Source organism: Yarrowia lipolytica, chromosome 1B (assembly GCF_001761485.1).
Source record: "Yarrowia lipolytica chromosome 1B, complete sequence".
NCBI classification, from domain to species: domain Eukaryota; kingdom Fungi; phylum Ascomycota; class Dipodascomycetes; order Dipodascales; genus Yarrowia; species Yarrowia lipolytica.
In genome coordinates, this window is record NC_090771.1 from 858,435 (window position 1) to 885,402 (window position 26,968).

The window sequence follows — 26,968 nt, forward strand, 5'->3', positions numbered from 1 at the left end:
ATATCTTTGATGATTTTCTCTGTTGTCACGGAAAACATCACCAGACTCGATCTCATCAGAACACATTCTCTGTACTATACTGGATAGTTGTGGTAAAAAGTCATGTTGGTTGTCGAGAATCTGTCAGACAATCCAGAAGCGATATATATTGGTCCTTCCAATTCGCGGAGTAGTACAGTACATTGTAGACCACTTTAATGTAGACCATTCTATCACCTAGGGGTTTATGATAGGGACCAAGGTCTTCATAGTCTGACTTGGAGCTGAGAAGTTGGAAAACAAGACATACTCCTCAATTCAGTACTGATCAATGGTTCATCCACATTTGACAAGCGCACAAGATTTGATCAATACCCTTCTCTCTTAGCTGTGAGTTCAGACTAATGCTGTTAAGACGGCTCCCTTGTTTTAGTCTGACGAATTAGTCAATAATGTTTGGAAACCTCGGGTTCCATGTCATTTGGGGAGCACCAATTGTTGTTGCAAATGAAGTTAATGATGTATTCACACCTGTAGTGGACGTTATCGATGTGAAGATCCACACATATGATTCTACCAATTGACAGGATAGAGTGGCTGGTTTGGTGGTCGTTCGGAAAAACAGCTTTATGAAGCTTCGATAGGAGAGGCCGCCCTGCTTCCTTTGGAGCCGGCTGCTATCAGTTCTTCTTCCCTGGACGCGCCTTTCCCTCAGCTCCAGAGTATGTTATTGATCACTAGGGAGCTGGTTCCAGTGAGGGACCTTCAGCACCTTCTGCACCAGGACAATTCATTGCTGGCGTGGTTGCCACATCTTCCGACAAGCATGATATCGAGCTGCTTCGTCTCCAGGGACTTTCTTCCCACCCGTACGTGGATGAGGATCACGTCCCGCAATACAAGGAGGGGAAAGCTCCTGAGGAGGTAGTTGTCATGCAACTGAATGAGCTCGCCAGTGTTCCTCTTATTGAAGGCGAGATTGAGGAAGTGGATGAAGGGGGCTTCTTTGATGCGTCTAGTGAGTTCTCAGGGTCCTGAACCACGTCGTCTGCTATGGGACCCCTTAAAACTTTCCAATAGTTGTTGTCAGACGACTGTCATCCGAACAACCAGAGAATTATGACCGTGTCCACTTTCACCACTTTTCATAGAGGGTTTGACTGTTGAGTGGGGTTGTTGGCGGTCAACGAGAGCTTAGTACATTTAGTCTAGGGTGTTGTTCTCGTTCAGATGCCATACTCATTACAGTTGAAGTACAAGTGTCCGTCAACTGTCTGCCAAGTGTCCGTCAAGTGTCCGTCAAATGCCCGTCAAATGCCCGTTCGTATCAGTACGAGTTCAGTACGAGTTCTGTACAGTAATGTACTCAGAGTATTGGTCAAAGCGATTCTGAACGTATGCGGAAGACGATACATACGTCCAGATGGTAGAATTCAAAGGTTTTCGCCATGGTATGAAAAAAAAGGGGATATCCTGTTCGAAATATCTCTTTGGTGAAGTGTGAGTGGTGAAAAGACGGGAAAAAACTGAAATGAAATTTTGGTTATCGCGACATATCGCCAACTCTAAATATACGATAACGGTGAATGGCCAAATGCTGGGATTGTTGGCTATTGAAGGGTTAAACGCAAGGGATACAGTCGAAAGCTTTGGTGTTTCAACGAAATGTGTCACATGACAAACTTGCTGTTCTTTTTGAACCAGTTTGCGCAGTTTTCCATCTCATGGCGGATTATTCAGCAATTTCCGCTACATGACAACCTCACCCTACCATAACTCCTAGCAGGGATAGTGTAGAGATGAAAGCCTAGCAGAAGAATCCCGTGAATATCGTGTATAGCATCGCTGCTATGTCCTTGTAGACCTTAGGCCAGACCTTTACTGCCATTGCTACAGTAAGTGCAGTATGTACAGTACATACAATACATCCGGTTCAACTACTCTTGTCCTGATGACGTCCCATCTCCACAAGGCCAGTAAACACTGTTGAGTCCCTGTTGAAGGACCTCTTTTCTTAATCATCTTGTCAATAATCCCACAAATTGTCGTTGGATTCAACAAGACCAAAGTTCAACCTGAGTACTGCTCATCTATACATATTCTCGGATCCTGAAGTCTTTCCTAGTTAGTGCCGGCGACTGTCACCCTTCTATCATACGGCATCACTCTCATCGCCATCTACTGGTATTCTATACTGATCCAGCTGTTGAAAAGTTCCTGGCTCAGATAATAGCTAGCTTCAGTCATGACTCGGACCAAGATACCTCAACATCCGCCATTTGATGGTTGACTGTCTGGGGATTTGGTTCTTCTGGATCAGGGGCGATGAACGACAGTCTGGTCATCATCAGATGCCTCCACCACAGCCTAGGATTCCATATCGTCAACCTGAACGGAGACTCCAAGTGTCTGACTTCCGCTTTTTCTTCTCTCGAAGACAATGTTTCATTCCATGACCTCAGTGTCATCTCTACATCGACCTACTGGAGCCGAATGTTGCGTGCGTGCTTTCCATTGCTCCGGCACTGCCTCGTAGACTTGCACGTTCACCTCTTCAAGTCCCTTCCACTCAACGATGGCTACAAGTAGCTGGTCTATCTATAACTCATATATTACCATCACGTGAGTGGGCTGTAGCGTTCTGTACATATTTTAGCACGGAGCATTGTGATCATCAGTGCTTTACGTGAGCGTAACATGTGACCCACTTTCTGTGAAAAAAATGATTTGTCACACTCACGGTCCATCTCACCGTTTTTTCTGGCTCAACACGGCGCCCAGAACAGCAGCTCCCACCGCAATGACTCCTCCCACAATAGCAATTCCAATCATGCCCTCCTTGGCCAGCTTGTCCTCGATGATCTGACGCAGCTTGGCGCTCTGGGGGTCATCGGGCTCGATCTGCAGCAACAGGTCGCAGTATTTCCGAGCATCTGTGTATTCGCCAAGCTTGTAGGAGCCGATGGCAAGGTAGTAGAGGCACTCTCGACGTCGAGAGGGCGTGTCCTTGTACACCTGGGCCAGGATCTGCACTCCCAGCTGCTGGTCCTCGACCTTTCGAGACTTGATCAGACCCCAGGCATAGTTGAAGCGGGTCTGCACCGAGACAAAGTCGCCCTCGTTGTTGTACTGTTGAGAAAGAACGTAGAGCTCTTCGTCCGAGAGCGGAGACTCGATATCGACGAGGTCTGTGTTAGAACGGAAGTGGCTGCAGTCCGGGGAGTTGGGGGTAGGTGTCATGTGACAGGGTTGTTGGAGGTAGATCCAACGGAGTAGAGCAAGCAGGTAAGGAGTTCTAAAAACTGGTATCAATGAGATGTAGAAAGTGCAGTAACGTATCGACGGTCTCAGTTGCGTCTTTGGCCATGGTTTGTAGAGGACCACTGTAGGCAGCGCCGATTCAACCAGCACCAATGTAAAGTCAACACTGATTGAATCAACACCGAATACTATATGAACCTCCGCCACGCCGCCTCCACTGCCTCAGAGAATATCCTTGAAAACAACTAAATTGACCACTCAAAATTTGGAACCAACACGTCATAGACAAGTCCAACCAACCGCTCCACTCCATCACTTTCACCCACCAATCGGCGCAAACATGGGTATCTCAGGACTCATCTCAGCTGTCGTTTCAGCTGTCGTCTCAGTTGTCGTTCCAAATCGCTTGTCACCCTAACCCCTCAAACACCCTCCCCTCGCCTCAATTCCCTAACCCGGCTCTCCATCAATACTCACTGGGCAAATAGTCCTCCTTCTTCATGGTTGTGTATGGCGGATAGTACATGTGTGCGGGATCGAATATGTAGGGTTGCTGCAGTGGCGAGTCACGTGAGCGAACTTTAACGAAAATTAAACGGAGTCACAAAACCGGCACACAAAGAGCCTTCAGAATGTTTGATAACTCGGTCGCAGGTCGATATCACTAGACTAGGGACCAGGCATTATCCGCCCCCGTGGCGCTAACGAGCTTAGTCATCACGGAGTTAGCATAAAACCTTATTTCGATATGTGCAACCTTATCGTTGTTGGCCAATGAGAGTGCTGTTTTTTAAAAACCGCAATACCGCTTCCCGGCAGAGTGACCAGAGAGCACGTGTGTTGAGCGTTCTGATGAACACAAAAACCGCGTTCAAACGGCGGTATTTCCCTCCCCACTTCCTACATCTCAGGGTTAGGGTAGGGTTAGGGCGGATGCAGAACCTGTACTATATCAAAAGTCTGGGATAGGGTTTGTTCTTGTGGGAGGTCCTGACTAAGCGCAAATTTCACACACATCACCAAACACACATACAGCAAAAATGGTGGTTCATATTATGGGAAAGCGGTTCCAGAACACCTGGAAGGTTTCTGTGAGTATTTCACGGGTGACATGGAGCGGGTGATGACTTGTTCGGAAAAGATGGAGCCACAAATGACCGAGAACGCGATGGATCAAACTGTGAGATTTTGTCATGTGGACATGTTGAGCTGATAAGAGCTTAGGCGGATGGGAGAAGGACGGGAGAGTGACTAATGATGGGGTTTCGGCGGCGACAAGTGATTTACCGACTTTCAGCTTTCGCAAGTAGGTGAGAGAGAAGAACTGGTGTGATGATATGAACGTCACACATCCGACATGTACGTGACACGGGCTTGTGCAAACGGCAGTATTGACAATTGAGGACGGTTTACAAGGTGTTCCGAGACTCAAACTGTCGTTTAGTCTTGTTTTCGAGACTTTTGGCCCAAAAGAGAGTGATACCATCAACCAACAAATAACGTGTACCCAGGATACGTACATGGACGAAAAAGAGTGGATAGACGGCCTATCTACATCTAAGATCTGGTATTCAGCGCAGGTTAAGACCGATGAACACTGATTTTTCCAACCAAAAGCATCAGATCTTACACCTTACATGTCGACACCCACCATCCTTCCCGAGTGGCGGATTCCACCTGCTTTCTTCAGTTTTGCTCTATTCTCCCCTGCCTCGTGACATACTAACTCAGTACGGACTGTCTCAGCAAGTGTTCGGCGTGGGTCCGTTCCAGGCCAAGCGGCTATGTGCCAAGATTGGCCTGTATCCTGGCATGCGAATGGGCGAGCTCACCCAGGGCGACATCATGGCAATTGTCAAGGAGCTGTCAACCAATGTGACCATCGAGTCCGACCTGGCCAAGAAGATCAACGCCGACATTGAGCGAAAGCGAAAGACCGGCTCGTACGTCGGTCGACGACACGTCATGGGTATGCCCGTCAAGGGCCAGAAGACTCGAACCAACGGAAAGAACGCCCGACGGTTCAACCGAGTGCCCCGACGACACTTTGGCTCCGTTTCCGAAGCTCTCGGCTCACTGGCCAACGAGTACAAGGCTGCCCCTGGAGCCGAGGCCAAGGGCATCATGGGATTCCTATCCAAGTTTTGGTAATGTATATAGTCTGACCGAGGTTAAAAAATGAAATGTTTGAACGCAAGCGACAAAGTTCCACACTGGTGGCACCGTCAGATAGTCGTCTACGAGGCGATGTCAAGTTACAGGTTTGTCGTATGTCAATCCAACAAAAGTGTAAACTACTGTAGACTCCCAACTAAAATGTTAACTAGACTCAAGTACTAAATCTCCAAATGTCAAGTAATTAAACATAAGTTTGTCGCAACTAACAAACAAGGGTGTAACACCAATAAAAAATCATACGACGTGTTTTTGAAACCACCTGCCTCGCTTTTCTCTACTAGTCCAACCACAGTTTGTGTTTTTCCACGATTCTTGTCATCGCCTTGCTTTTTTTTTGCTGTTTTTTGCTTTTTTTTTTTTTTTTTTTTTTTTTGTGCGGCTCTGAAAAAATTAAGCTCCGTCGTAACGTCAGACTAAAACGACCTTTGATCCACCCACCCCACAAGACAACGCAGCTTTCGGCTAAGCCATTACAACAGCATACAACTTGCCCTAGAAGAGTCCGATTTGTCTGGAAAATTTTAAAAAACATTTGTGAAGCCCACATGACTACTCAGTTCAATTTTCAAACCGAAAATCCCCAAACCGCGTCTTCTAGATCACGATGGTTCTTTTCGTCAGATCCAACCTAATCAAAACATAGTCCCCAAGTACAACGAAAACCAAAGAAAAAACACGGTAGTTCGAACACGACATGAGGAAAAAGCATAGGGGAAGTCACGTGATCACGTCTCTGGTCTGGTTTATTACTAAGCAGATCTTTCACTCCGCGCACTCTTTTGCATTTCTCTTTTCACCAAGCACCATTTGCATGCACATCATCGTCAACTGTCAACCTCCCTGCATGAACCTTGAGAGTGTGCAAGCAAGTAGCTACCCCCTTCTTGCCAGTATGGTCACGTGAAACGGTCAGTTTGAAAGCAATTGAGAAAACGACAAGAGTTTTGGGGGTGGTCACGTGATGTGTCCATTCGCTGTCCCCGTTTCGGTGCTCTTTTTCTTCTTCTCGCACTCCGTTTATTGCCGCTGCTACATCTCCAACCCCTACCCAGATCTACACGTAGCAACTTTATTAGTTAACACGTCTAAAAAGACAATTGTTGTGCCAGTTGGTTACTTGACAAGCTCACCAGTTCTCCCCACACACGATGAAAACGACGTTAGTAGCGCTGCTGTTGCTGGCTCTGTTTGTGGCCAGCTGCGAGGCGGTGACGCGAGGAGCGTTCAAGACGTGCGACCAAAACTCGTTCTGCAAGCGAAACCGACACTATGCCGACCAGGTGGCCCATCTCCAGAGCTTCTCCAACCCCTACGAGGTCACCAAGGTGTCAATTGGCAAGGGCGAGGCGTCTGTGTCGATCGTCAAGTCCGTGCCCAAGGCCAAGTCCGTGCCCCTGTCTCTCAAGCTGTCTGTGCTGGCGTCTGGAGGCGTGCGAGTGACTCTGGATGAGCCCAACCGGGCCAAGATCAACAACGTGGTCTCCAGCAAACGATACGACGCCTCCCACTGGGCCTTCAATGGCGAGCCCGCCATCGACACCAGCGCCCAGATTACCGACTACGAACACACCATCGAGGCTATCTACGGCGACAAGACCAAGGCCGTGCTCAACAAAAAGACCCTGCAGCTGGATGTCTACAGAAACGACAAACTGGAGGTGTCTGTCAACAAGCGACATTTGCTAAACATGGAACATCTTCGATCCGAGTCCGACAACGACAAGCATCTCAGCTCGTATGAAATCGCCGACGGCATGTTTAAGGAGGAGTTTGGAGGCCATCCCGACTCCAAACCCAAGGGACCCGAGTCTGTGGCCCTTGATTTCGAGTTCCCCGGCTACAACCACGTGTACGGAATCCCCGAGCATGCCGACCGGCTGTCTCTGCGGTCTACTCGAGGCCGGAGCGAGGGTGACCATACCGAGCCCTACCGACTCTACAATGTTGATATTCTAGAATACGAGACCGACTCACCCATGCCCATGTACGGAGCTATTCCTTTTCTGCAGGCCCGGAAACCGGGCTCTTCCGCTGGTGTTTTTTGGGTCAATGCTGCTGACACATACATTGACATTCAGAAGGAGGCTTCTCACACAGACACCCACTGGATCTCCGAGTCCGGCACTCTTGATTTTATTGTGTTTGTTGGCAAGACCCCCGAAGACATTGTTACTCAGTACGGCAGCATCACTGGCTTCACCACCCTTCCCCCCATTTCTGCTACTGCCTACCACCAGTGCCGATGGAACTACAACACCCAGGACGACGTTCTGGAGGTGCACGCCAACTTTGACAAGTACGACATTCCCTACGACACCATTTGGCTAGATGTGGAGTACACCCAGGCCAAAAAGTACTTCACCTGGAACAGAGATGTGTTCCCCGACCCTGGATACATGCTTGGCCAGCTTGACAAGACCTGTCGAAAGTTGACTGTCATCATTGACCCCCACATCAAGCTCGAGGAGGGTTACAAGGTCTACGACGCACTCAAACAGAAGGGTTTGTACGTGAAATCCAACTCTGGAGACGCCTATGAGGGAGACTGCTGGCCCGGCAAGTCTGTGTGGATCGACACTACGAACCCCGCTGCTGCCGAGTTCTGGAAGTCGATGCACGCCAAGGAGCCCCAGGGAATTGCTGCCGAGGCCGACAATATGTTCTTCTGGAACGATATGAACGAGCCCTCAGTTTTCAACGGTCCTGAGACCTCCATTCTGCGAGATACTGTCCATTACGGTGGCTACGAGAACCGAGACGTGCACAACGCCTTTGGTATGTCAATGATCAACGCCACCTTCGCTGCTCTGACTGCTCGAAACCCCGCCGTTCGGCCTTTCATTCTCACCCGGTCTTTCTTCTCTGGAACCCAGCGAACTGCCGCTATGTGGACTGGTGACAACGAGGCTTCGTGGGAATACCTTCAGATTGCCACCCCCATGGTTCTCACGCAAAACGTAGCTGGTATGCCTTTTGCTGGAGCTGATGTTGGTGGTTTCTTTGGTAACCCTGCTCCTGAGCTTCTTACTCGATGGTACCAAGCCGGACTCTTCTACCCCTTTTTCCGAGCCCATGCCCACATTGATACCAAGCGGCGAGAGCCCTGGCTGGCAGAAGAGGAGCACATTGATTATCTTCGAAACGCCATCCGTCTGCGGTATCAGTTGCTGCCCTCTATCTACACTGCGTTCCGACAAGCGTCCGTTTCTGGAGCTCCCATTCTCAAGCCTCTCTTCTACGTGGCCCCTAACAACCCCGACGCCTATGCCCGTGACGACTCTTTCTTTGTTGGAAACACTGGTCTTCTTGTGCACCCTGTTGTTCATGAGGGCGCTACTTCTGTCAACATGTTCATTCCCGATGAGGAGGTGTACTACGACTTCCACTCGTCTCAGCTAGTACATAAGAAGAATGACAAGGGTTTCGAGCTCGAGTACAAGGCCAACATTGACACTATTCCAATTCTGCAGCGAGGAGGCCACATTTACGCTCGACGAGACCGAATCCGACGGTCTTCCGAGCTCATGCTCATGGATCCCGTGACATTGGTGGTGAACGCCAACTCAATGTGGGATGCTGAGGGAGAGCTGTACCTCGATGATGGAAAGGGATACGGCTACAAGAACGGCGACTTCATCCACATGAAGTTCAACTTTGACGGCCAGGTGCTAAAGGCCTCGTCTCTCAACCCCGACCCCAAGTCCTTTGATTTTGTGCACAAGGCCATTGATATCCCCATTGAGAAGATCATTGTCAACTCGCCGGAGATGCTCACGGTTGGATGCACCGTACGACAGGCAGGGCGGGACTGGAACCCCAAGTACGAGACCAAGCAGATTGGTGCTACTCACCAGACCATTATTCATAACCCAGGTCTGGCTGTTGGTCTCCCTTGGGCCATGTCCTTCTCTTAAACGAGGGAGGTAAAACGAACCATTTGAACAAAGCGAAAATGCGTATATAGGAATAGAAATTGGTGTATTGATTTGTTCGGAGTACAAAATTAGATCATTGGGGTTGTTTTTTTGAACCAAAAAGTGAAGTTTTTTCAAAAAATTGAAAATTTTACTCATTAAATAAATGTTAAAAAAGAGGACGACAGGACTCGAACCCGCAGCCTTTGGAGGACGTCGTTCAGAAGAACCGAAATCCAATGCGCTACCATTACGCCACGTCCTCGTGCGATGGTTACTCAAAAATTCGTTAAAACAATATAATCCCGAGAATGTTAAAAACCGGCCATTTTTACTCTATTCACGTAATTGATTATACCAAGATATTTTTCAAACGTATATTTATCCTTTTGATTCATTTTCATTTCGACATATCCAAAACTCTGTCTGCAGGCGGTTCCAAAAGTTGCTTTTTTACAAGGCAGGCATGTCTCAAGTGCGACAACATACTGATATGGGAGAATGAATCGTATCAGAGAGGTATGGTGTAATCTTGGTTCACTATAAATCAACTTCTTCACCAATTCAGTCTTCTTACCTTCCTGCTGACTCAGTGCGAGCGCGCCGTAGTGGGCATAGCTGTGGGCATCGTCATCGTTGTGGACATTGTCTTTTTCTCCATAGCTGTTATGACTCTGTTGTTATTATATTCGGCTTGAAACCAACGAAAGAAAGAACAAGGAGCAAGAGGTCGAAAATGACGCCGCTCTCTTCTCTCACCTCTTTCAAACAGGACGTTGAGCCACTTGGACATCCTCCACCCGTTCACATGAGTGATATCTCTCCGCCTGAATATACTGTTTCAGGATAATTTGAATGAGGTAATTGATCATGTACCTAGAGAAATTGTTATTACTGGCTTGGAATCTTGTAACATGTAACTCGTTTTTATATTTATATTGCTGTATGGGGGTGGGATTTGTTTGGCTCACCTTTTGGGCTTGAACAGCCGTGACACTTTGGTGAGAAACTTGCGATCTTGTTCAGTGGTTTGGAAAGAGCCTCCTTCTGATTTCCTTGTTGTTATATTTCTGACAAAGATCTCCATTTCGGAGATTTCAGAAGGGCCACCATTATCGGGATCATACGGAGTGACGGCGGAGCAGATGTTGAGGTCAGAGGACGAGGCTAAAAAGCCATTGGTTGACATGTTTCCGTTGCTGGCATCCTGCATGGAGATATCGGAGGCGGTCTTGTCTTCTTTGTTGGGCACCCGGGGTGGAGTTCTGGGGTTGGAGAAAAGAGCATTGGAGATGTTTGAGTCACGAGGTCGGCAGGCCGAGTTGCTTGGTGAAGAAATGGGATCTTCAAATCTGTGTGGAGATTCCAATGAAGTGAATGAATGGATGGGGTCATCTTGTTCAGAAGGGTAGTGTCGAAATGTCCCTCCCGAGGCGCCAGAGGCGTCACTGAAACGAGACCGGTAGGTCAGGTCGGGATTCTGAGGCACTACCGGAGTGTCTATACCGTCAAGTTGTTGAAGGAAGCAACCCAGGTTGTTCTGGATCAACTCCAGGAGCTGTTGCTGGTACATTTTCATTTCCATGACCAGTTCTCCTCGCAGAATTTGTGTTTCAGAAGCCACGGTTTGCACTGAATTCATGATTTGCGAGAGCATTGGAGCGGGCGTGGATTCACCTGATTGTATATTTTCATTGTTGCAAGAGGAGTACAATGTCTGTTGTTCTCCTAGTGCCTGCTGTTGTTCTTTCAGCAGAGCTGCTCCAAACGAGTTCAGTTGGTCGTGAAAGACGCGATCCAGTCGGGCCTGCTGTTTTTCAAACTGAGTCTCGACTGCGGACTCCACCATATGCACCAATTTCTGTTCGAAATTGGCTCTCTCGGTCTCTTGCTGTTCGCGATACGAAACCATGAGCTCCGTCTGTTTCTCGAGATACATCATGTTGGACGATAGGGCCGAGACTGCCACCATATTGTCGCCCTTGAGGGAGTTCAGGCCGCTGATAAGTTGGTCCAAGCGGCCATTCAGAGCTTCGATCTGAGTCTCGACCGTTCCGCTTGTGCCTCCACATTGCACTTTGAGCGTGACGGTGTTTGTGTGTAGGGCGTCATCGTAAAACTCCGAGGTCGCTGCTGTCGAGGGAGAATTGTTGGACATGACAGAAGACATGTTGAGATATCAGCGGGTTTTTGTGATGGAGCAAAGTAATGTAGCTGGTGGGAAGATGTGTGATATTGTAGATGTTTACGCTATTGTCTTCTTTTCTTCACACTGTTATGTTGCGTGCGAGCTCTCGTCTTGACGGGTCGTGTAAACAACCGGTGGCCAATTGGACTCTGAAGAGAAGAAGGGAGTTGATAAGTCGTATACAGAGGCTGCATTGACATGTTTTTTGGAGGAATATGACGCGTATTTGGCTGCTGTTGGTGGTGTGGGTCCTAGTGTCGATCTCAAGTAGCCTTCAACAAATTATCTCCTTTAAAGCTAACAAACTTAGTGGGTTAATAATGGGGATTTGGGAGTGAGTAGAAATTGATAGAATCGAACATATATAGAGAATGGAGGGTTATTATTTGAATTTGTGACCTTTTAAAAGAAAAATTGAAGAGATTATCATCATCTTGGACTTCTGAGCATCTCCAAACAAGTCGATGAAGGCACACCCAGTACATACTGTACCTACAGACTCCATTGAAACTCCACTTGAGACATTCGCCAGCAATTACAGTAGATAATGGCTCTTTTTTGATGCGTGGATCACGGATGACGACAACACGAGCTCAGTTCATACATCATTGGTTTCTCCGGAGTGTCCAATCCCGAATACCAGGGGGTAATGCGTCGTGTGGTCGCCTAAACTGGGAAATAGTTGCTCAATTGTAGTTTCTGTTGGCCACAGATGGGACCATTCCATTTCGACTATCATTTTGGACACTTTTATCGACTTTCTGAGACCCACAAGATCCTGGTCGACTTTCAGCAGCAGGAATCAGGAATGATCTGTCCGTACACACCAACACTGGCGAACTCGACAAGGATTCCCCTTAAGTACACTTTCCAGAAGTAAATCCCAAGTTTCTCTTGCCAGCTGCTCCCTACTCGGTACAGATTTACCCTCAATTAGCGACCGCATTGGTTTTTTTTTTTTCTGGATTGTTTTTTCTTTTCTTAATCACCCTTTTTTCATTGTAGTGTCTCAAAGCGGCTCATTTCATCGCTAAAGCTCTAGTTTTTGAACTGTGGCATCTTAGGCCCCGCAATTACCAACAGGACAATTCTTTTCTTCTCAAAAACGGAGTTCTATGGATGTTTACCTCCTCTTTTTCCGGAGCATATAAACTTTTTCGCCCACGTGAAGATAGAACCCTGTGTGCATATTTCATGCTGATTTGAAACACGAACCATCTTGATGAAACACAACACAACACAACACAACACACAACGTGACCAATACACTGCCCAAATATGGCTATTCAAAATGCTTTATTAAAGATGTTGGCGTCCTTGTTCTTCTCTCTATCTCTGCTTATCTCTCTGTCTCATCGTTGGCCAATAAATAGTTAGTATCGTTCGTTCGCTCGTTCGCTCGTTCGCCCGTTCACCCGTTCGCCCGTTCACTCGTTCGTTCGCTCGTTCAGTCCTTTCTAGACAGTCTCTCTCAGACTGACTCCAAACGCCACGTCCTTGAGACAATTGTGCAGCGCCTCGATCTGGATGAAATGCGAGACTCCGGCGTCTTCCATGACGCGTTGGCGCTTGTCAAGCGCGATTTTGAGCGCGTCACGGGCCGCGTCGGACCACTCCAGCGGTGCGTATCGCTCCATGACCGTTTCTGAGGGCGACAACATGGGTGTTTTCAGGTGGCCCCTGGGGCCGCGTTTGTGGGTGGTGGTGGGGTGGTTTGGGACGGGCTTGGTCGGCAGAACGGGCTTGAGCGCCTGGACGGTGAACTCAGACGACTGGGACTTGGGACTGTCGAGAATGGGAAGACCGGCGTACTTTGGTAGACACTGACAGCCCTCCACATCAGTGTCGGAGTCACATATGCTGTTGTTGGTCTCGTAGTCGCTTTCGCTGTCGTCTGAGTCGGACCAGGCCGACATGGGGTTGCCCGTGGGCGTTTTGGAGGGCCGAATGGCGGACTTGTTGACTCTCAGGGGCTGGACCTTCATGGACGACGGCATGAGTCGGAATCGACGCTGGGAATTGTTGGCCGCCGCAGTATTGAAACTGTCGGAGCACTGGAGTGGCTTGAAAGTGAAGTCGAAGAGCTCCGCAGTGTCCACCAGTCCCCGGTACTCCCGCCCCGGTTCGTTCTGGAGATTAACGCTGCCGGACTGCGAACTTCGCCACGAGTCTCTCCAAGAGTCCCTCGAGCTGGACGAGTCAAAGCTGGCCTGGGGTTCAAATGGAGAGGCCAACATGACCGGAGATGTTTGGTTGGTGGTTCCAAGCCCATGCTAGGGGACGGGAGCACCTGGCTATATATGCAAAGCTCCCGGACACGTGAACAGTGCAAGGCTGAGATGCTACTCTGGAACGTTCAACTTGCGTCCCCCATGCAATCTAGCAACAAGGGGGTGACGATCGGAAGCGGTATAACTTGTGTTGATCCTAGTTTGAGGCGTCGGATCGTCACCAGAGGGCGCTGTGGAGGCCACAGCAGATGCAGACTGGGCGTGTTCCAGCTCTTTGCGATCATCTGGCTATCACATTGTCATTCAAAAGTGCCTTCAGACTCGCTAATCATCAGCTAATCATAGTGAAAGGAGATTGAACACTACCACTGCCCTAATTTTCCGCACCCGAAAGTGCCCCTGAATCCCCCTGTCTGTTTTTCCACAACTTGCAACACCACCTCAGCACGCTTTCGACCGCCCCTGCGTAGCTACTACCGGTAAACCGCTCGTATCGACCCTCGAAAAAACACGGGAGTCTCCCTCCTGTCAACTCTGTTGCTCTTTGGCGTTTGGTTTGTCAGGTGCCCGAGAGTCATACCTATAGCTTTCTGGTCCCTCAAAACACGCTAAGATGGATGATCGCGGAGATCGGAAAAACGCGACATGGGCGCCTTGGGGTATTTGTCAGCTGGTGAATTGCTGCGGCGAGCCTCTGCCAAATCACCTCCCACAAAAAAAAAAGCCCTTATTGCGCCTTTCCGCTGGCTCTTGCCCTCGTGAAATGACACATGAACAATGCATCCCCCCCTTGCTACTGCGGAAGCGAAAAGTATCGGTTTCAAACAAAAAAATGAGACATGCAAAAAATATATAAAATATATACAGTCAAGACACGTGCAAGAATGTGTTGAGAAATAGTATGTACTGGAAATATTATTTAGCCGTCTTTCAGCGCCGTGACATTATGAAAGGTGCGCCAAGTTGTTAACGCCGAAACGCCAACCGCCAACCGCATGGATACCGTACGAGAACTGTACTACTTGCGCAGTACAATACGGGATTGGTATGGTATGATAGTCCCGTGGCCAATACTCCACGCCACGGCGGTACAAGTACAATACAATATACCTCTTTTACACTCTCAAGACCTTGGACTAAAAAGGAATGGCTTCCAGAGATCATCATTGAAATGCCGGACGCAGACCCCCCTACAGAAACCACGCGTGCACATGTGAATAATGCATGTGTCCAGACGTGGAGAATGACGACAGCATGGCAAAAGGAGTTTATGTGTGCGAATGTCCTGAACGGGTTTTCCATGTTCTTTCGGATCATTTCAGCGGTCCTCCAAGGGGCACTATCAAGAATCGAACTCCGACTCGAGACTTCATACTAAGAATAGATTTTAAAACAAAAACAGAAAAATTGAAGAAAAATTTTTAAAAAAAAAAAATTAAAAAAAAAATAGATGGCCAATTTATCACTGCTACAAAACAGCTACGTGAAATCAAAGCATATTTCGGGGCTCCTCGCGTCCGTGGCTATCACGTGACTTTTTCGCCGCCCAAAAGGAACCCATCTCCGCCTGTCAATCCCCACCACTGAAGGAACAATCCCCGACTGCAAGGTTCGCTTAGCAAACCTTATTTTGTGTTTTTTTTTATTTTTTATTTTTTATTTTTTATTTTTTTATTTTTTTATTTTTTTATTTTCATCTTTGCTTTCAAACATCTTGAAAACCCCGTCATGACAGAAATTGTTGATGAAACCGTCGCTGGGAGCTCTTGAGAGTCTTTTCAATGCTCCTTCAACTTATAAACTTGCTGACATCTCTGTGGCATCATTTACCCGCGCTATTTTAGTTCAACTACAATGTAACTAATATCCCAACTAACACACTCGGAAAAACCAATTATTCCAGTAATAATGATTAATAAATAATGTACAAATAAATACCCGAAACAATGCGAATCAGGGCTCGACAAGAGCAGGATTAAAATGTCGTGTGGGAGGATCCTCATTGGGACTCACGTGATTATGGCGGGGGTCGTTAGTAGTGTCGTCGTTCGGAGGAGTGTTGACCGGAGTGCCCAAGGCAGGGTACTGAAAAGTGCGTTCCGGCGACCGAACAGCCAGATACGCGGTATCTCCAGACACTCCGGACGAGCCGGTGTTTGGTCGGTTGAATTGCAGTTGGGGAGGAAGAAACCGCATGATTGTAGCTCTCACCTTGTCTTCTTCATAGACATAGGCGTTGGGATTGTAGGTCACAGGGTGTGAGTTTGTCTGGGACACTGGATGAGAGGCAGCTTGATGCAGTGTGTTTTCGGTGCTTGTTGAACTCTCAGACACTGCTTTACCTCCTCCGGTGACGTATCCGAGTCCGTTGAAGGTCTGGTTCTCTTCGGGGAACACTCGTCGGCCTAGAATCGCTCCTTCTTCTTCCTCGGTCGCCTGCTCGTCGATACGGTCCATCCACATCCACAAGAGTACCACACAGGCGGACTCGGCAGCCACCCGAACATACCACATCCACCGGGTGTCGTCTGGAAGAGCCAGATCGGTAATGAAGGCAGCAAACGGGACCAGAGAAAGAGCATGCACAAGAATGCCGAGTGGAAGAGTCACGGACGAATAGGCCGTGGTCACGTGACCAACACCAAAGGCGAAGAGCGCGCATGCGAACAGCACCGACACTGCGGTTTCCAGGAGATAGGCTGCCACCGTCACCGACGTCAGGGCCTCGTTATCCTGCACGCTGTCCACGGGAACAAACACGTAGATGGCCCATAGGGTTTTTGCTCCCACTGCAAGACCGGTTCCTCCCCACATGGCGACTCTTCGTTCGTTGATTCTGTCGGAGAATGCTCTCAGCAGACATTCCAATTCTGCGGCGTAGATGATCACTCCAGACATGTAATGCACGATTGCCACGGCCATGGAGCCTCTACCAATGATGTCGTCGCTTCCGGTGATTCCTGACAGGGCGTCGACCACTCCTCCGGCGTCCAGTATTCCTCGGTAGAAGTCTTTTCTTGTTGCTGAGACCATAATGCCAAACGCCACTGTCAGGGTTGCTGCGGCTGCTGTGATTGAAATGAGCATGATCCACGATCGCACGTGCATTTGAGACCAGGCCACGAGTGTCAGAATCCACACCACTGCCACACAGCTGGCTGCTACCAGGGAGATGATCACCACGCTCTGTTCAAACGGTTCTTGCCACGGCGCGGGGCCTTGGTGGGTGATCCATTTGGGCATTTGGGTGCTTGGGTCGATGCTCTGCAGCGCGTCAGTGTCTCCATCTTCTCCTTCCTCCGATTCGAACCGGTGATTGGGGTCTGGGCCCGGGTTTCGGTCTGCCAGCACTCTGGCGTCGAGAAACAAAGCAAAAATGTATGGTGCTCGTTGTTTGCGAAACTGCGTGAGATCCAGTATTGGCGCCCCGTCCTCGCACCGAGGTGTGTACAGCATCAGTCCCGAGACGTGCTCTTCGCCCGTATCCAAGCTCAGCGGGAACTCGCCCTGCAAAATGTGCCCTTCGATAAGCCACGGTCGACACTCGGGAAAATGCACCTGTGGCGGGGCTGCTCGAAAGTGTTTGTTTGCGTCTGCTCCCGATAGGCAGAGGAGCAGAGCCGCAATGGGCCAGAATATCATGTTGACCTAGCCGCGTCGGATGTGTGTGCTGGGGTTGTGTGTGGTGCAACTGGGAGTGAGATGATGTGGGAGTGCCAAGACGCCAAGAAACGGGCCAAATTATGCTTACCCTTTCTGCCCTAACCCACTGCGGCAATAGGTCGTGGCAGAGGGGTGTGGGTGTGATGCGGGTACTGGTGTGGCTATTGGCTGCCGTTGGTCGATTTCCGGCCTTTGCCGTGTTTTTTCCGCCATTTTCGCCCGTTTTATCGCCCTTCGCGACCCCTTCACATTTACTCGCGCAATGCACAAAGTACCTTTCAGATGCACCCAGGCGAAATGTGGAGAGAAAGACAGCACTTGTGGTTCGTTTTCAGCCCAATCTCCGACTAGGTCCAGCGAGGCTGAAATGAGACAGAGACGAGGTCGCCTGCAACGTCGCCTCCCTCCTATCATGGCTCCTGGTCGCCGTTGCTACATGCTACGTTGTGCTGTGGGTCCCCGTTTGTTTTTTGAAGCCAAACATGGGGGGGACCACACAAGGAGCCGGAAAAAAAAAACACGAGCCAAAAATGCGTGGAAGAAGGGCACAGGCAGGGCAAAAAGTGAATTTTGGGCAAAGAGAAAAAAGGCGGACAACTAAGGATTGAGGGTCGAGTTTCTGGAAAAGGAAAATACGACGGGAAAAAATAATTAATAAATAAAAAATGAAAAAATAACCAAATGAACGGCGAATCTCGTCAACGGGACAATACAATACAATACAGTATGTACAGCACTAGTGCAGCCTCATGTCTGGGCATTGCATGTCATTACAGACAAAGCAATCGACAGAGAGCTGGAAATAGGATGTAAAAATGGGCTAAAAATGGGCTAAAAATGGGCTAAAATGGATTAAATGGGTTAAATGGGCTAAAAATTGCGTTAGTATAGGTTCGTTGGGTGTGATACTGTAGGGTAACTGAGTTGGATGAAGAAAAATAAATGAATGAAAAACATGAATAAAAAAGTGAATTAAAAAAATGAATTAAAAAAGTTAAATAAAAAGTAATAAAGTTGAATAAAAAAGTGAATAAAAAAGTAAAAAAAAAAAAGTAAATAAAAAGTGAAATAAAAAAGTGAATAAAAAACATGAATAAAAGAAAAAGGTGTATAAAAAATGAATAAAAAACATTGTTAACGTACAACTCTACAACGATGACACTGGTACAGAGAGAAGTTGCTCAATTTTTTGTGGAATATCACCTGTAAAGACCAGATCTGGAACAATTCCGTAGAGGAATGTTCTCTGAGGTTTCATGTCGACTCCTTTTTTCAAGTATATTACTTATCTTGGCGGTACATTACTTAGATTATGGCAGCACAAACACTGTATTAGAACAGCAGCTATTGTAGCAGCTATTATTGCACTAATATCAATCTGATACTAACATCAATCTGATAAAACTCGAGGTGCGTCACGTGACTCTTCTAGCTCTGATGACGCCATGTTCCTCCGTCCACCCTCCGTACGTATGTACTCCTCCTTGGCATGTTTTGCAGCATTTTGACTGCTCGCCAAAGAATGATGAATAATCAACTGCTACAGAACAGAGACGACGGATGGAGGGGAAAAAATTGAACAAAAGAAAGGGGAAAAAAAGGGAAAAAAAAGAAAAAAGACGCACGCAGGGTTATTTGAGTGTCACGTGATAGTAATCAAAACGTATTAATAATCAAACGAACTCATTGTCCATAATCCAACCTTGCTTGCTAATCAATCTCTGGACCTTCCTCCCCAGCCATGTTCATCTCCATGTGGCTGTTTTTCCATGTTGGTTCACGCCACGTACGTATTTTGCTTGTTTCTATTTAATAGAGTTTCGAGGGCAGTTTCGGGTGAAATTCGTCTGATTTGACATGTTATGGTGGATATATCGTCTTCAAATTTATATCATGAGATAATCTGGGTTGTTCAAATTGCCAGACCGAAAATCACGTCTTTTGGAACACTTTTAAATCTCCAAAATGGCTTCATTAATTCGAATCGGTCCAACTTTATTTTCCAAAACTGGAACCGGTTGAAATTTGATTGATCTGGGGTAGCAGAAGGAGTGGAGATAACTACTGTACTAATATCGCATAAATAGAAGATGCAATTGATTTTATTTCATTTGTGTTATTCATCTACCTCTTATTAATCACAATCACATGACCTACCCACGTGACAATCGAGACCCTGTCATGCTGCTGCTGAAGTTGTAGGAAGTTGTAGGAAGAGGCAGTGCATACGCGACAGTTTTTTGTACCTGCAATTTTAGTTATTTTAGCGGGGTGTGGGATATATCACGTGTACCATTTTGACGCCAGCGTAATGTGGTGGAGTGACACATAACTTGTCGTGCCTGGAATCGCGTCTCGTGAATATATAAACCCGCGCTCTCCCTAATCTCTTTTCACCGCCCTCCCAGACCCACTCCTCACCACTCTCTCTGTCTCTGTCAGACGCAATAAAGTTGAGCTCGAGTGACGTGGGATGCACCTCTTGGTCTCAACTCCATCTACTGACACAGAACCCTACAGCACGCCATGGTAGACGATAAATACATTGGACTGGCGCTGGCCATCTCGTCGTCGCTGGCCATTGGCACGTCGTTCATCATCACCAAGAAGGGTCTCATGGATGCCTCCTCCCGACACTCGGCCGACGCCGGCGACTCGTTTGCCTATCTGAAAAACCCCATCTGGTGGGCCGGCATGATCACCATGGCGGTCGGCGAGATAGCCAACTTCGCGGCCTACACGTTTGCGCCGGCGATTCTTGTCACGCCGCTGGGCGCGCTTTCCGTCATCATTGGAGCTGTTCTGGCGTCGTTTTTCCTCAAGGAAAAACTCGGCATTCTGGGCTCTCTGGGCTGCGCCATCTGCCTGATCGGCTCGGTCATCATCGTGCTCCATGCGCCAGCCGACAAGGACGTTCAGACCGTCGACGAGATTCTCAACTACGCCGTGCAGCCCGGGTTTCTCATGTATATTTGCGCCGTGGCCGCGTTCGCCGGATTCATGATCTACAAGGTGGCCCCACGACTGGGACGAGTCAACCCCATGATCTACATTTCCATCTGCTCATCGGTGGGCTCCATCTCGGTCATGAGTATAAAGGCGTTTGGAATCGCCCTCAAGCTGTCGCTGGGCGGCAACAACCAGTTCACCCACCCATCCACCTACGTGTTCCTCATCGTCGTGGCGGTGTGCATCGTCACCCAGATGAACTACTTCAACAAGGCCCTCGACCAATTTGACACCAACATTGTCAACCCTCTGTACTACGTCACTTTCACCACCTGCACTCTGGCGGCTTCGTTCATTCTGTTCCAGGGGTTCAACACCAGCTCCGCCGTCGACGTGATTTCGCTCATTTGTGGCTTTCTCATCATCTTCACCGGAGTCTATTTGTTGAATATCTCCAAGACGGACCCCGATGGATCCAACCTCATGCCCGGCCGGGCTCTGGATGGCATTCCCATGGACAATGGCGTGGCGTCGCTGCAGACCCGACGGTCGGCCCAGTTTGCCCGAAACTCGCTGCATCGACGGTCCGATTCGCTCAGACAGCATGAGGTGCGGCTCGTCAACGACTACGACGAGGAGCAGTCGCTGGGCATGACGCGGCTGGATGATCTGGACGACGAGGACGACGGCTTTGATATTTCCGACGAGAGGGAGTTGTTGAGACGGCACTAGTCAGGCGCCGTGGACAACAACGTGGTGGTAGTCAGCCCGCCAGCCAGCCGGGCACAAACGCACATACTCTTGTGTTCTGGCGACGGGGCATAAAAACGGATTCTTTCCCCCATTTATTCATATAACATTAGGATCTCGGGCTGAAACAAATTTGGATCTCGGCTGGAACAATTTGGACCCAGGACCAAGGACCCAGGACCCAGGACCTCATTGGGCTGAACGCCCTCATTTATATATATATTTACCTGCACAGCGTAGGAGTAAGCCCTACCCTGTTTTCTCGACAGAGTTGAAATTCATGCTGTAGTATCGTAGGTATGGTACATACTCTACAGGTGACTATCATTGGTGGGGTTTTGATGGTGGTGATATCTCGAGATATCTCGTTCCGAAGACCCCCAAGTGCCACTTTTTGGTGCTTCTTTTCTAGAATATTCTCCTTTTGTTTCTTCTTGAAAATCTTACCAATTTCTGATTACCAATACTTCCACTCCTAATCTGAGTTTATGCACCCTCCTGCAACCGCCACTCATTATCGTGTTGATCTGACACAAAACGGAGCCCACACAACCGTCTAACACTTATAAAGCTCCCCACACGCCCACCGTCTCTGTCACTCACTCATTTGCCACCCCGCCACCCATTTACCGCCCATTTAACATGCAAATCTTTGTGACAACGCCATCTGAAAACGTGTTTGGACTAGAGGTCGCCGCAGATATGGCCTACGAGGACCTGCTGGCTTTTGTAGAGATGGAGGCGTCCGTGCCGTCCAAGGACATCATTCTGAGTCTCAACGGCAACCCCATTGTCGACACAGACCCCAAGGCGACGATTGGGTCTCTTGGAGTCACCGACAACTCCATGCTTCTTCTCACCACCAAACGAGTGGCTCCCAATCCCTCCACGTCCGCCCAGCCCGCCATTCCCACACTGGACTTCTCGTCAATCCAGATTCCCGGACTGCCCGCGGCTCAGCGGGTTGATCCCCGCGCCGAGCAGATCCGAACGCAGATTCTGGAGCGAGCAGACTCGCTGGATCAGCTGAAACTCAGCAACCCCGAGCTTGCCGAGCACGTGCACGACTCACAAAAGTTCTCCGACGCCTTCACCAAGCTGCAGAACGAGCTGCGGGCCAAGGAAGTCGAGCGCAAGAAGGAGCTGCAGCGGCTCTACGCCGACCCCGACAATGAAGACAACCAGAAACGAATCATGGAGATCATTCGACAGGAAAACGTGGAGGAGTCGTACCAGAACGCCATGGAACACCACCCGGAGATGTTTATTCGAACAGACATGCTGTACATCAATTGCCGTATCAACGGACACGATGTCAAGGCGTTTGTGGACACCGGAGCCCAGATGACGATTCTGTCGGAGGAGTTTTGCGAAAAGGTCGGCCTGTCGCACATGCTGGATGTCAAGTTTGCCGGTGTGGCGCGAGGAGTGGGTTCGGGCAAGATTCTGGGCCGCGTACACTCTGTGCCTCTTCAGATCGGTTCCTCGTTCTTCCCCGCCTCCGTTTCGGTCATTGAAGGCGACCAGCTCCAATTCATTCTGGGGCTCGACATGCTCAAGCGATTCAAGGCCAACGTCAACTTGCGGACCAACCAGCTGGAGATTGGGGAGGAAAAGGCCACCTTCTTGGGCGAGAAGGATCTTCCCGACGAGTTTGGCAAGCTGGGCCAGGAGAAGGAAAAGAAACAGGACCATGGGTCTGCCGGAGACGCGTTCAAGGATGAAGATATTGTCAATCTCATGTCTCTGGGTTATTCCAGGGAAAAGGTTGTGGTTGCTCTCAAGCAGACTGACGGCGATGTGGAGTTGGCTGCTTCTTTGTTGTTTTCTCAGTGAGCTCTAGGGAGCTTGTGAATGAGAGTACATATGTGGATGTATTATATTGTATTCGTATGGATTGTAAAAAATAAAAAATAAAAAAATCACCGAAAAGAGGAAAACAGAAAAAATCTAGTAAACAATAGTTAGGCTTCACTAAGCGAGATGCACGTCATTAGTTAGACTTTCATCAAGGCATACTGTATGTATATTTATTTTTACTTTCTCACTTTTTTTTTTCGTACATTTGTCATCAATAACATACCACCACCTTCAATATTATCGCTACCGACCCACAAATTAGTCAGCATAAAGAGCACATTTGAAGGAGTCCGCAACCTGAAAATCTCGTGATTTCACCTACCAATGCACCAGATCTAAAGCAAAAACAAAAATCCAAACTTTGCCTGTCCTACCATGCGGCCGACGTTAGTGAGACCTGATCTGGGGGAGATCCACGACCGATTCGAGCTGGGAATTGAAGGAGCATCCAGTTGCCCGGGCGAGCGACCGTGTCCACGACGAATGCGTGTTTTGAAACGTCTGGTATTGACGACTTATGAGCAGTTGATGGACATGAGTGACGACAACGTGACCCATTCCGACTGGGCCTGGAGCATGCGGATGGTGGTTGAGACGTGTTTACGGGAGATTATGCAACTGGGTCTGATGCGTACCATCTACGACCTGGTGTTTTCGCTCCATTGTGGCTGTATGGGGGCTCCCGTGACGCGAGGGCGCCTTGACAAGTACTCGACCAAGTATGGCAGCTACCAGACCACGTTCAAGGATGCCTATGAGATCACGTGCGACTATTTCCGGCTGTATCGACTTGATGAGAAGAAACTGAAGGCGTTTTGTGCCCAGCATGATCAGGATACCGCTCTGGAGATTGTGTTGGCAGCCATTGGGGGGGAGAAACCGCCAATGGTCGATGAGGAGGCTCGCGAGACCGTGAGGGAGATTCGAAACAGCATCTGGAAGAGCGCGAGAGAGACGTATTTCAAGCTCAAGAACGACGGGCGCGAAACGTATGATTTGGACGTTGTTTTCGACAATGAAGAGCCGCCGTTTCCAAACCACGTTTTCATGAGTTTGGCGAGCCATTTTTTCGCGGACCATGGTTGGTTGCCTGTTGGTGACAATGTGGGCATATTCAAGGACCAGAATATGACTCTTAAGGCTCGCCGAACCGCGTCTCCGGACCTGTTGGATCGTTTGGGGGTCATGTTTAACCACCATGGCATTGTTCTGCCGGCTTGGCTGTCATCTTGGACGGGTCTGCCTGAGTCTGCTCGGCGGGCCCTTCCCGAAACCATGTGGATGTCTGATTCGGGGCGATTCAGCATGGCTGTTTACAAGCCTGCGTTCGAACGGGAGAAGCTGTTGATCGACATGTTTCCTGCCGCCCGGAATCTGCCCGCTTCTGTTCTTTTGCGGGTGTCGTTGTTTATGCACCAGACCAACGCGCTCAACTCCAACGTGCTGCTTCATATGGAGGACTACTTCCGGACTCGGACGGAGGGGCGGTATCAGGGTATGCCGGAAAAGGACCCCCGTGGAGGCAATATCCGAGTCGATCTAGACACATGTTTCAGAGAAATGGTGGCCTGTAACTTTGGCTTCGACAAAGTCATCAAAGACGGCCAAATGCCGGGATTCGAGAGCTTTCAAAAAACAGGGAAAATCACCGGACTTCCGTTTTCCAGTCGCTGATTGACCAGTTCCACGACGCCAGCATGTTTTGTTTCCTGAGAGAGCTCCTCACCACCTACAACCCCGAGCACGTCAACAAGGGACCCTTTTTGCAGGCGTGTGTGGATTATGCCAACAAACACGACCCGGAGATCTGGCATGATGGAGATGATGATTGGACCTTGTGGCTGGTCACCAACATGATCCATCCGTTGATCGTATGCGAAAAGCCACTGTTTGCGAGTTTTGGCCAACTGGATAAGACCGAAATCTGTGTGGAAGGAAAGACTTTCAAAGTGACTGCCAAGGGCTCCGTTTGTTACGCCTATAACCGTTGCGGAAAGGGCATGTACGCTGTGGGTTACCTATGTGAGGCTGGGGCGGTGAATCTGATGAGCCATGACACGTTTCTACGTCTTCGAGGAGCCTCCGTGAGGCGAGATCACGACCATTCGTTGCTGGAAATGCCGCTGTTGAAAACTGAAATCTCCATGGGAGGAGAAGAAAAGGTGTTTTGGAAGGGTCAAGAGATTGGCCGAGTCGATCTGCGTTATTGGCATGAACGACTGGGTCATATCAGTGGGGCTACAATGAAGAACTACCAAAAGGTGATCAAGGGTCTCCCTCCGTATTTTTGGTGGTAATTACGACGATTTGTATTATTATTGTTATTTATTTATTTATTTATTCTGCACTATTACCAAACCGCAGCCTTTGTGAGAGAAAAAAAGATAGTTTTATCCATTTTATTCATTTTTATTCATTTTTATTCATTTTTACACAGTTATTGCTCACTACACATACTCAAAATGTCGTCATTCTCTTATCAAGATAAATATTAGTTAGAATACAATGCCTCAAAAACGAGGGTGGTAGAAATGCAAACATCGAGCAAGACCAACAACGGGTGTTCTGTAGACAATCTCCGATTCGCCGCGTTACATGTTGGTGTTGAAAAACATGGAAATGTCGTTCATCGGCTGCTGCTGCTGCTGCTGCGGCTGCTGTTGCTGCGGCTGTTGCTGGGGTTGTTGCTGGGGTTGTTGCTGGGGGTGAGGCTGTCCCCCCATCATGTTCATTCCTCCCACAGACGGCATCCGGAAACCCGCTGTTGCCTGCTGCTGCCTGCTGCTGCTGCTGCTGCTGCTGCTGGTTGGACATCATCATCGGATTCATGCCCATATCCGGTCCCTGACCGCCCTGGTTCTGCTGGCCGCCCTGGTTCTGCTGACCCTGACCGAGCATCTGGTTCATCATCGGAGGTGAATGCTGGGGCATCGACTGCTGCTGGGGACCCTGGCCCTGACCCGGGGGTTGCTGTCGCACCTGGGGCTGTCCTGGACCCATTCCCTGCTGGCCCTGGACTTGGGCCATGGGTTTCTGGTCGGGAAACATCTGTTTGAGTCGCTGGTACAACTGGCCCAGAAACGGCGCGCAGTCGGGAGGAGTCAGAATCGACGGCGCTGAAAGAGCCATGTCGATATTGAGCGCCGGCGTCTTGCCCAGCCGCTCCGCCGACGACGCCATGTACAACAGGTTGCACTGCAGACGCTGTAGCACCGAACGGTAGGCCTCGGGATCCGGATTGGGCTGTTGGCCCTGGGCGATGGGCGGATGAAACGACGACGTTCCAATGGCACACTTGATCAGCTCCTTGTTGATTTCTGTCATGATATTGAACCGCTGACGCGCCACCTGGTGCATTCGAGCCATTTGCTGGGGGTTGAGAGTGGTGGGAGGTCCCTGGCTCTGTTGGGTCTGTTGGGTCTGTTGGGATCGAGGAAGACCGCCCATTTGTTGTCCTTGCTGGCCCTGTTGGCCCTGTTGACCCATGTGGAAGTTCATTTGCGGAGACATGCCCATACCTTGTTGCCCCATTCCCTGTTGCTGTTGAGGCTGTTGAGGCTGCTGCTGCGGCTGGCCGGGATTCATCATCTGCCCCTGCCCGTAGCCCTGGCTCTGGTTGCCGGGCTGATAGCCAATGTTCATGTTCATGGCGTTGAGGTCAATGCCGGAACTCATCAAGAGTTGTGATGGAGAAGACTCAAAGTCTAAGAGGTCCATTTTTGCAAACAGGCACGTGTGCGGGTGAGGGGGGTCACGTGATATAACTGCCAACGGGGGGACGCGGATGTGTGCGGGAACCGGGCAAACCGTACACAGATGGGTGAGGCAACTAGTTGGGCTTTCATTAGTCTCATTTATTAGTTTCCGCTCATAATCTGTGTGTCAGTTGGAGGCAATTAGGGGATCTGGAATGAGGAATCAGGAATCAGGAGTGAGGGAAGTCTGAGGAATCTGGGGAAAGTAGATATGAGTGAAAAAAATGGGGATATATACAT

At 49.1% G+C, this 26,968-nt stretch overlaps 12 protein-coding genes and 1 non-coding gene across 13 annotated transcripts; 7 read left to right on the plus strand and 6 right to left on the minus strand.

Annotated features, from left to right (window-relative positions):
• Nucleotides 1–431: 431 nt before the first annotated feature.
• Nucleotides 432–907, plus strand: YALI1_B08588g (uncharacterized protein; the record flags this gene model as incomplete). The annotated part of the gene is made up of 2 exons (XM_068282007.1): nucleotides 432–521; nucleotides 572–907. 2 exons carry the CDS (start codon nucleotides 432–434, stop codon nucleotides 905–907), a joined length of 426 nt encoding a protein of 141 aa, XP_068138108.1.
• Nucleotides 908–2,727: 1,820 nt separating this feature from the next.
• Nucleotides 2,728–3,219, minus strand: YALI1_B08616g (uncharacterized protein; the record flags this gene model as incomplete). The annotated part of the gene is made up of 1 exon (XM_500572.3): nucleotides 2,728–3,219. One exon carries the CDS (start codon nucleotides 3,217–3,219, stop codon nucleotides 2,728–2,730), a length of 492 nt encoding a protein of 163 aa, XP_500572.3.
• Nucleotides 3,220–4,280: 1,061 nt separating this feature from the next.
• On the plus strand, nucleotides 4,281–5,391 carry YALI1_B08627g (mitochondrial 37S ribosomal protein uS13m; the record flags this gene model as incomplete). Its single annotated transcript, XM_500573.3, has 2 exons — nucleotides 4,281–4,331; nucleotides 4,972–5,391. The coding sequence occupies 2 exons, from the start codon at nucleotides 4,281–4,283 to the stop codon at nucleotides 5,389–5,391; spliced, it is 471 nt and encodes a 156-aa protein (XP_500573.3).
• Nucleotides 5,392–6,566: 1,175 nt separating this feature from the next.
• Nucleotides 6,567–9,332, plus strand: YALI1_B08650g (uncharacterized protein; the record flags this gene model as incomplete). Its single annotated transcript, XM_500574.3, has 1 exon — nucleotides 6,567–9,332. One exon carries the CDS (start codon nucleotides 6,567–6,569, stop codon nucleotides 9,330–9,332), a length of 2,766 nt encoding a protein of 921 aa, XP_500574.1.
• A 176-nt stretch (nucleotides 9,333–9,508) lies between these two features.
• Nucleotides 9,509–9,597, minus strand: YALI1_B08680r. Its single transcript has one exon. It is a non-coding gene; the product is annotated as a tRNA-Arg (tRNA).
• Nucleotides 9,598–10,299: 702 nt separating this feature from the next.
• YALI1_B08699g (uncharacterized protein) lies at nucleotides 10,300–11,502 on the minus strand (the record flags this gene model as incomplete). The annotated part of the gene is made up of 1 exon (XM_500575.3): nucleotides 10,300–11,502. One exon carries the CDS (start codon nucleotides 11,500–11,502, stop codon nucleotides 10,300–10,302), a length of 1,203 nt encoding a protein of 400 aa, XP_500575.3.
• A 1,475-nt stretch (nucleotides 11,503–12,977) lies between these two features.
• Nucleotides 12,978–13,757, minus strand: YALI1_B08721g (uncharacterized protein; the record flags this gene model as incomplete). Its single annotated transcript, XM_500576.3, has 1 exon — nucleotides 12,978–13,757. One exon carries the CDS (start codon nucleotides 13,755–13,757, stop codon nucleotides 12,978–12,980), a length of 780 nt encoding a protein of 259 aa, XP_500576.1.
• Nucleotides 13,758–15,704: 1,947 nt separating this feature from the next.
• On the minus strand, nucleotides 15,705–17,393 carry YALI1_B08758g (uncharacterized protein; the record flags this gene model as incomplete). The annotated part of the gene is made up of 1 exon (XM_500577.3): nucleotides 15,705–17,393. One exon carries the CDS (start codon nucleotides 17,391–17,393, stop codon nucleotides 15,705–15,707), a length of 1,689 nt encoding a protein of 562 aa, XP_500577.1.
• Nucleotides 17,394–19,940: 2,547 nt separating this feature from the next.
• YALI1_B08783g (uncharacterized protein) lies at nucleotides 19,941–21,095 on the plus strand (the record flags this gene model as incomplete). Its single annotated transcript, XM_500578.1, has 1 exon — nucleotides 19,941–21,095. One exon carries the CDS (start codon nucleotides 19,941–19,943, stop codon nucleotides 21,093–21,095), a length of 1,155 nt encoding a protein of 384 aa, XP_500578.1.
• A 660-nt stretch (nucleotides 21,096–21,755) lies between these two features.
• Nucleotides 21,756–22,949, plus strand: YALI1_B08801g (uncharacterized protein; the record flags this gene model as incomplete). The annotated part of the gene is made up of 1 exon (XM_500579.3): nucleotides 21,756–22,949. The coding sequence occupies one exon, from the start codon at nucleotides 21,756–21,758 to the stop codon at nucleotides 22,947–22,949; it is 1,194 nt and encodes a 397-aa protein (XP_500579.3).
• Nucleotides 22,950–23,348: 399 nt separating this feature from the next.
• On the plus strand, nucleotides 23,349–24,647 carry YALI1_B08817g (uncharacterized protein; the record flags this gene model as incomplete). Its single annotated transcript, XM_500580.3, has 1 exon — nucleotides 23,349–24,647. The coding sequence occupies one exon, from the start codon at nucleotides 23,349–23,351 to the stop codon at nucleotides 24,645–24,647; it is 1,299 nt and encodes a 432-aa protein (XP_500580.3).
• A 23-nt stretch (nucleotides 24,648–24,670) lies between these two features.
• YALI1_B08831g (uncharacterized protein) lies at nucleotides 24,671–25,270 on the plus strand (the record flags this gene model as incomplete). The annotated part of the gene is made up of 1 exon (XM_068282008.1): nucleotides 24,671–25,270. One exon carries the CDS (start codon nucleotides 24,671–24,673, stop codon nucleotides 25,268–25,270), a length of 600 nt encoding a protein of 199 aa, XP_068138109.1.
• A 160-nt stretch (nucleotides 25,271–25,430) lies between these two features.
• On the minus strand, nucleotides 25,431–26,690 carry YALI1_B08851g (uncharacterized protein; the record flags this gene model as incomplete). The annotated part of the gene is made up of 1 exon (XM_500582.3): nucleotides 25,431–26,690. The coding sequence occupies one exon, from the start codon at nucleotides 26,688–26,690 to the stop codon at nucleotides 25,431–25,433; it is 1,260 nt and encodes a 419-aa protein (XP_500582.3).
• Nucleotides 26,691–26,968: the final 278 nt, after the last annotated feature.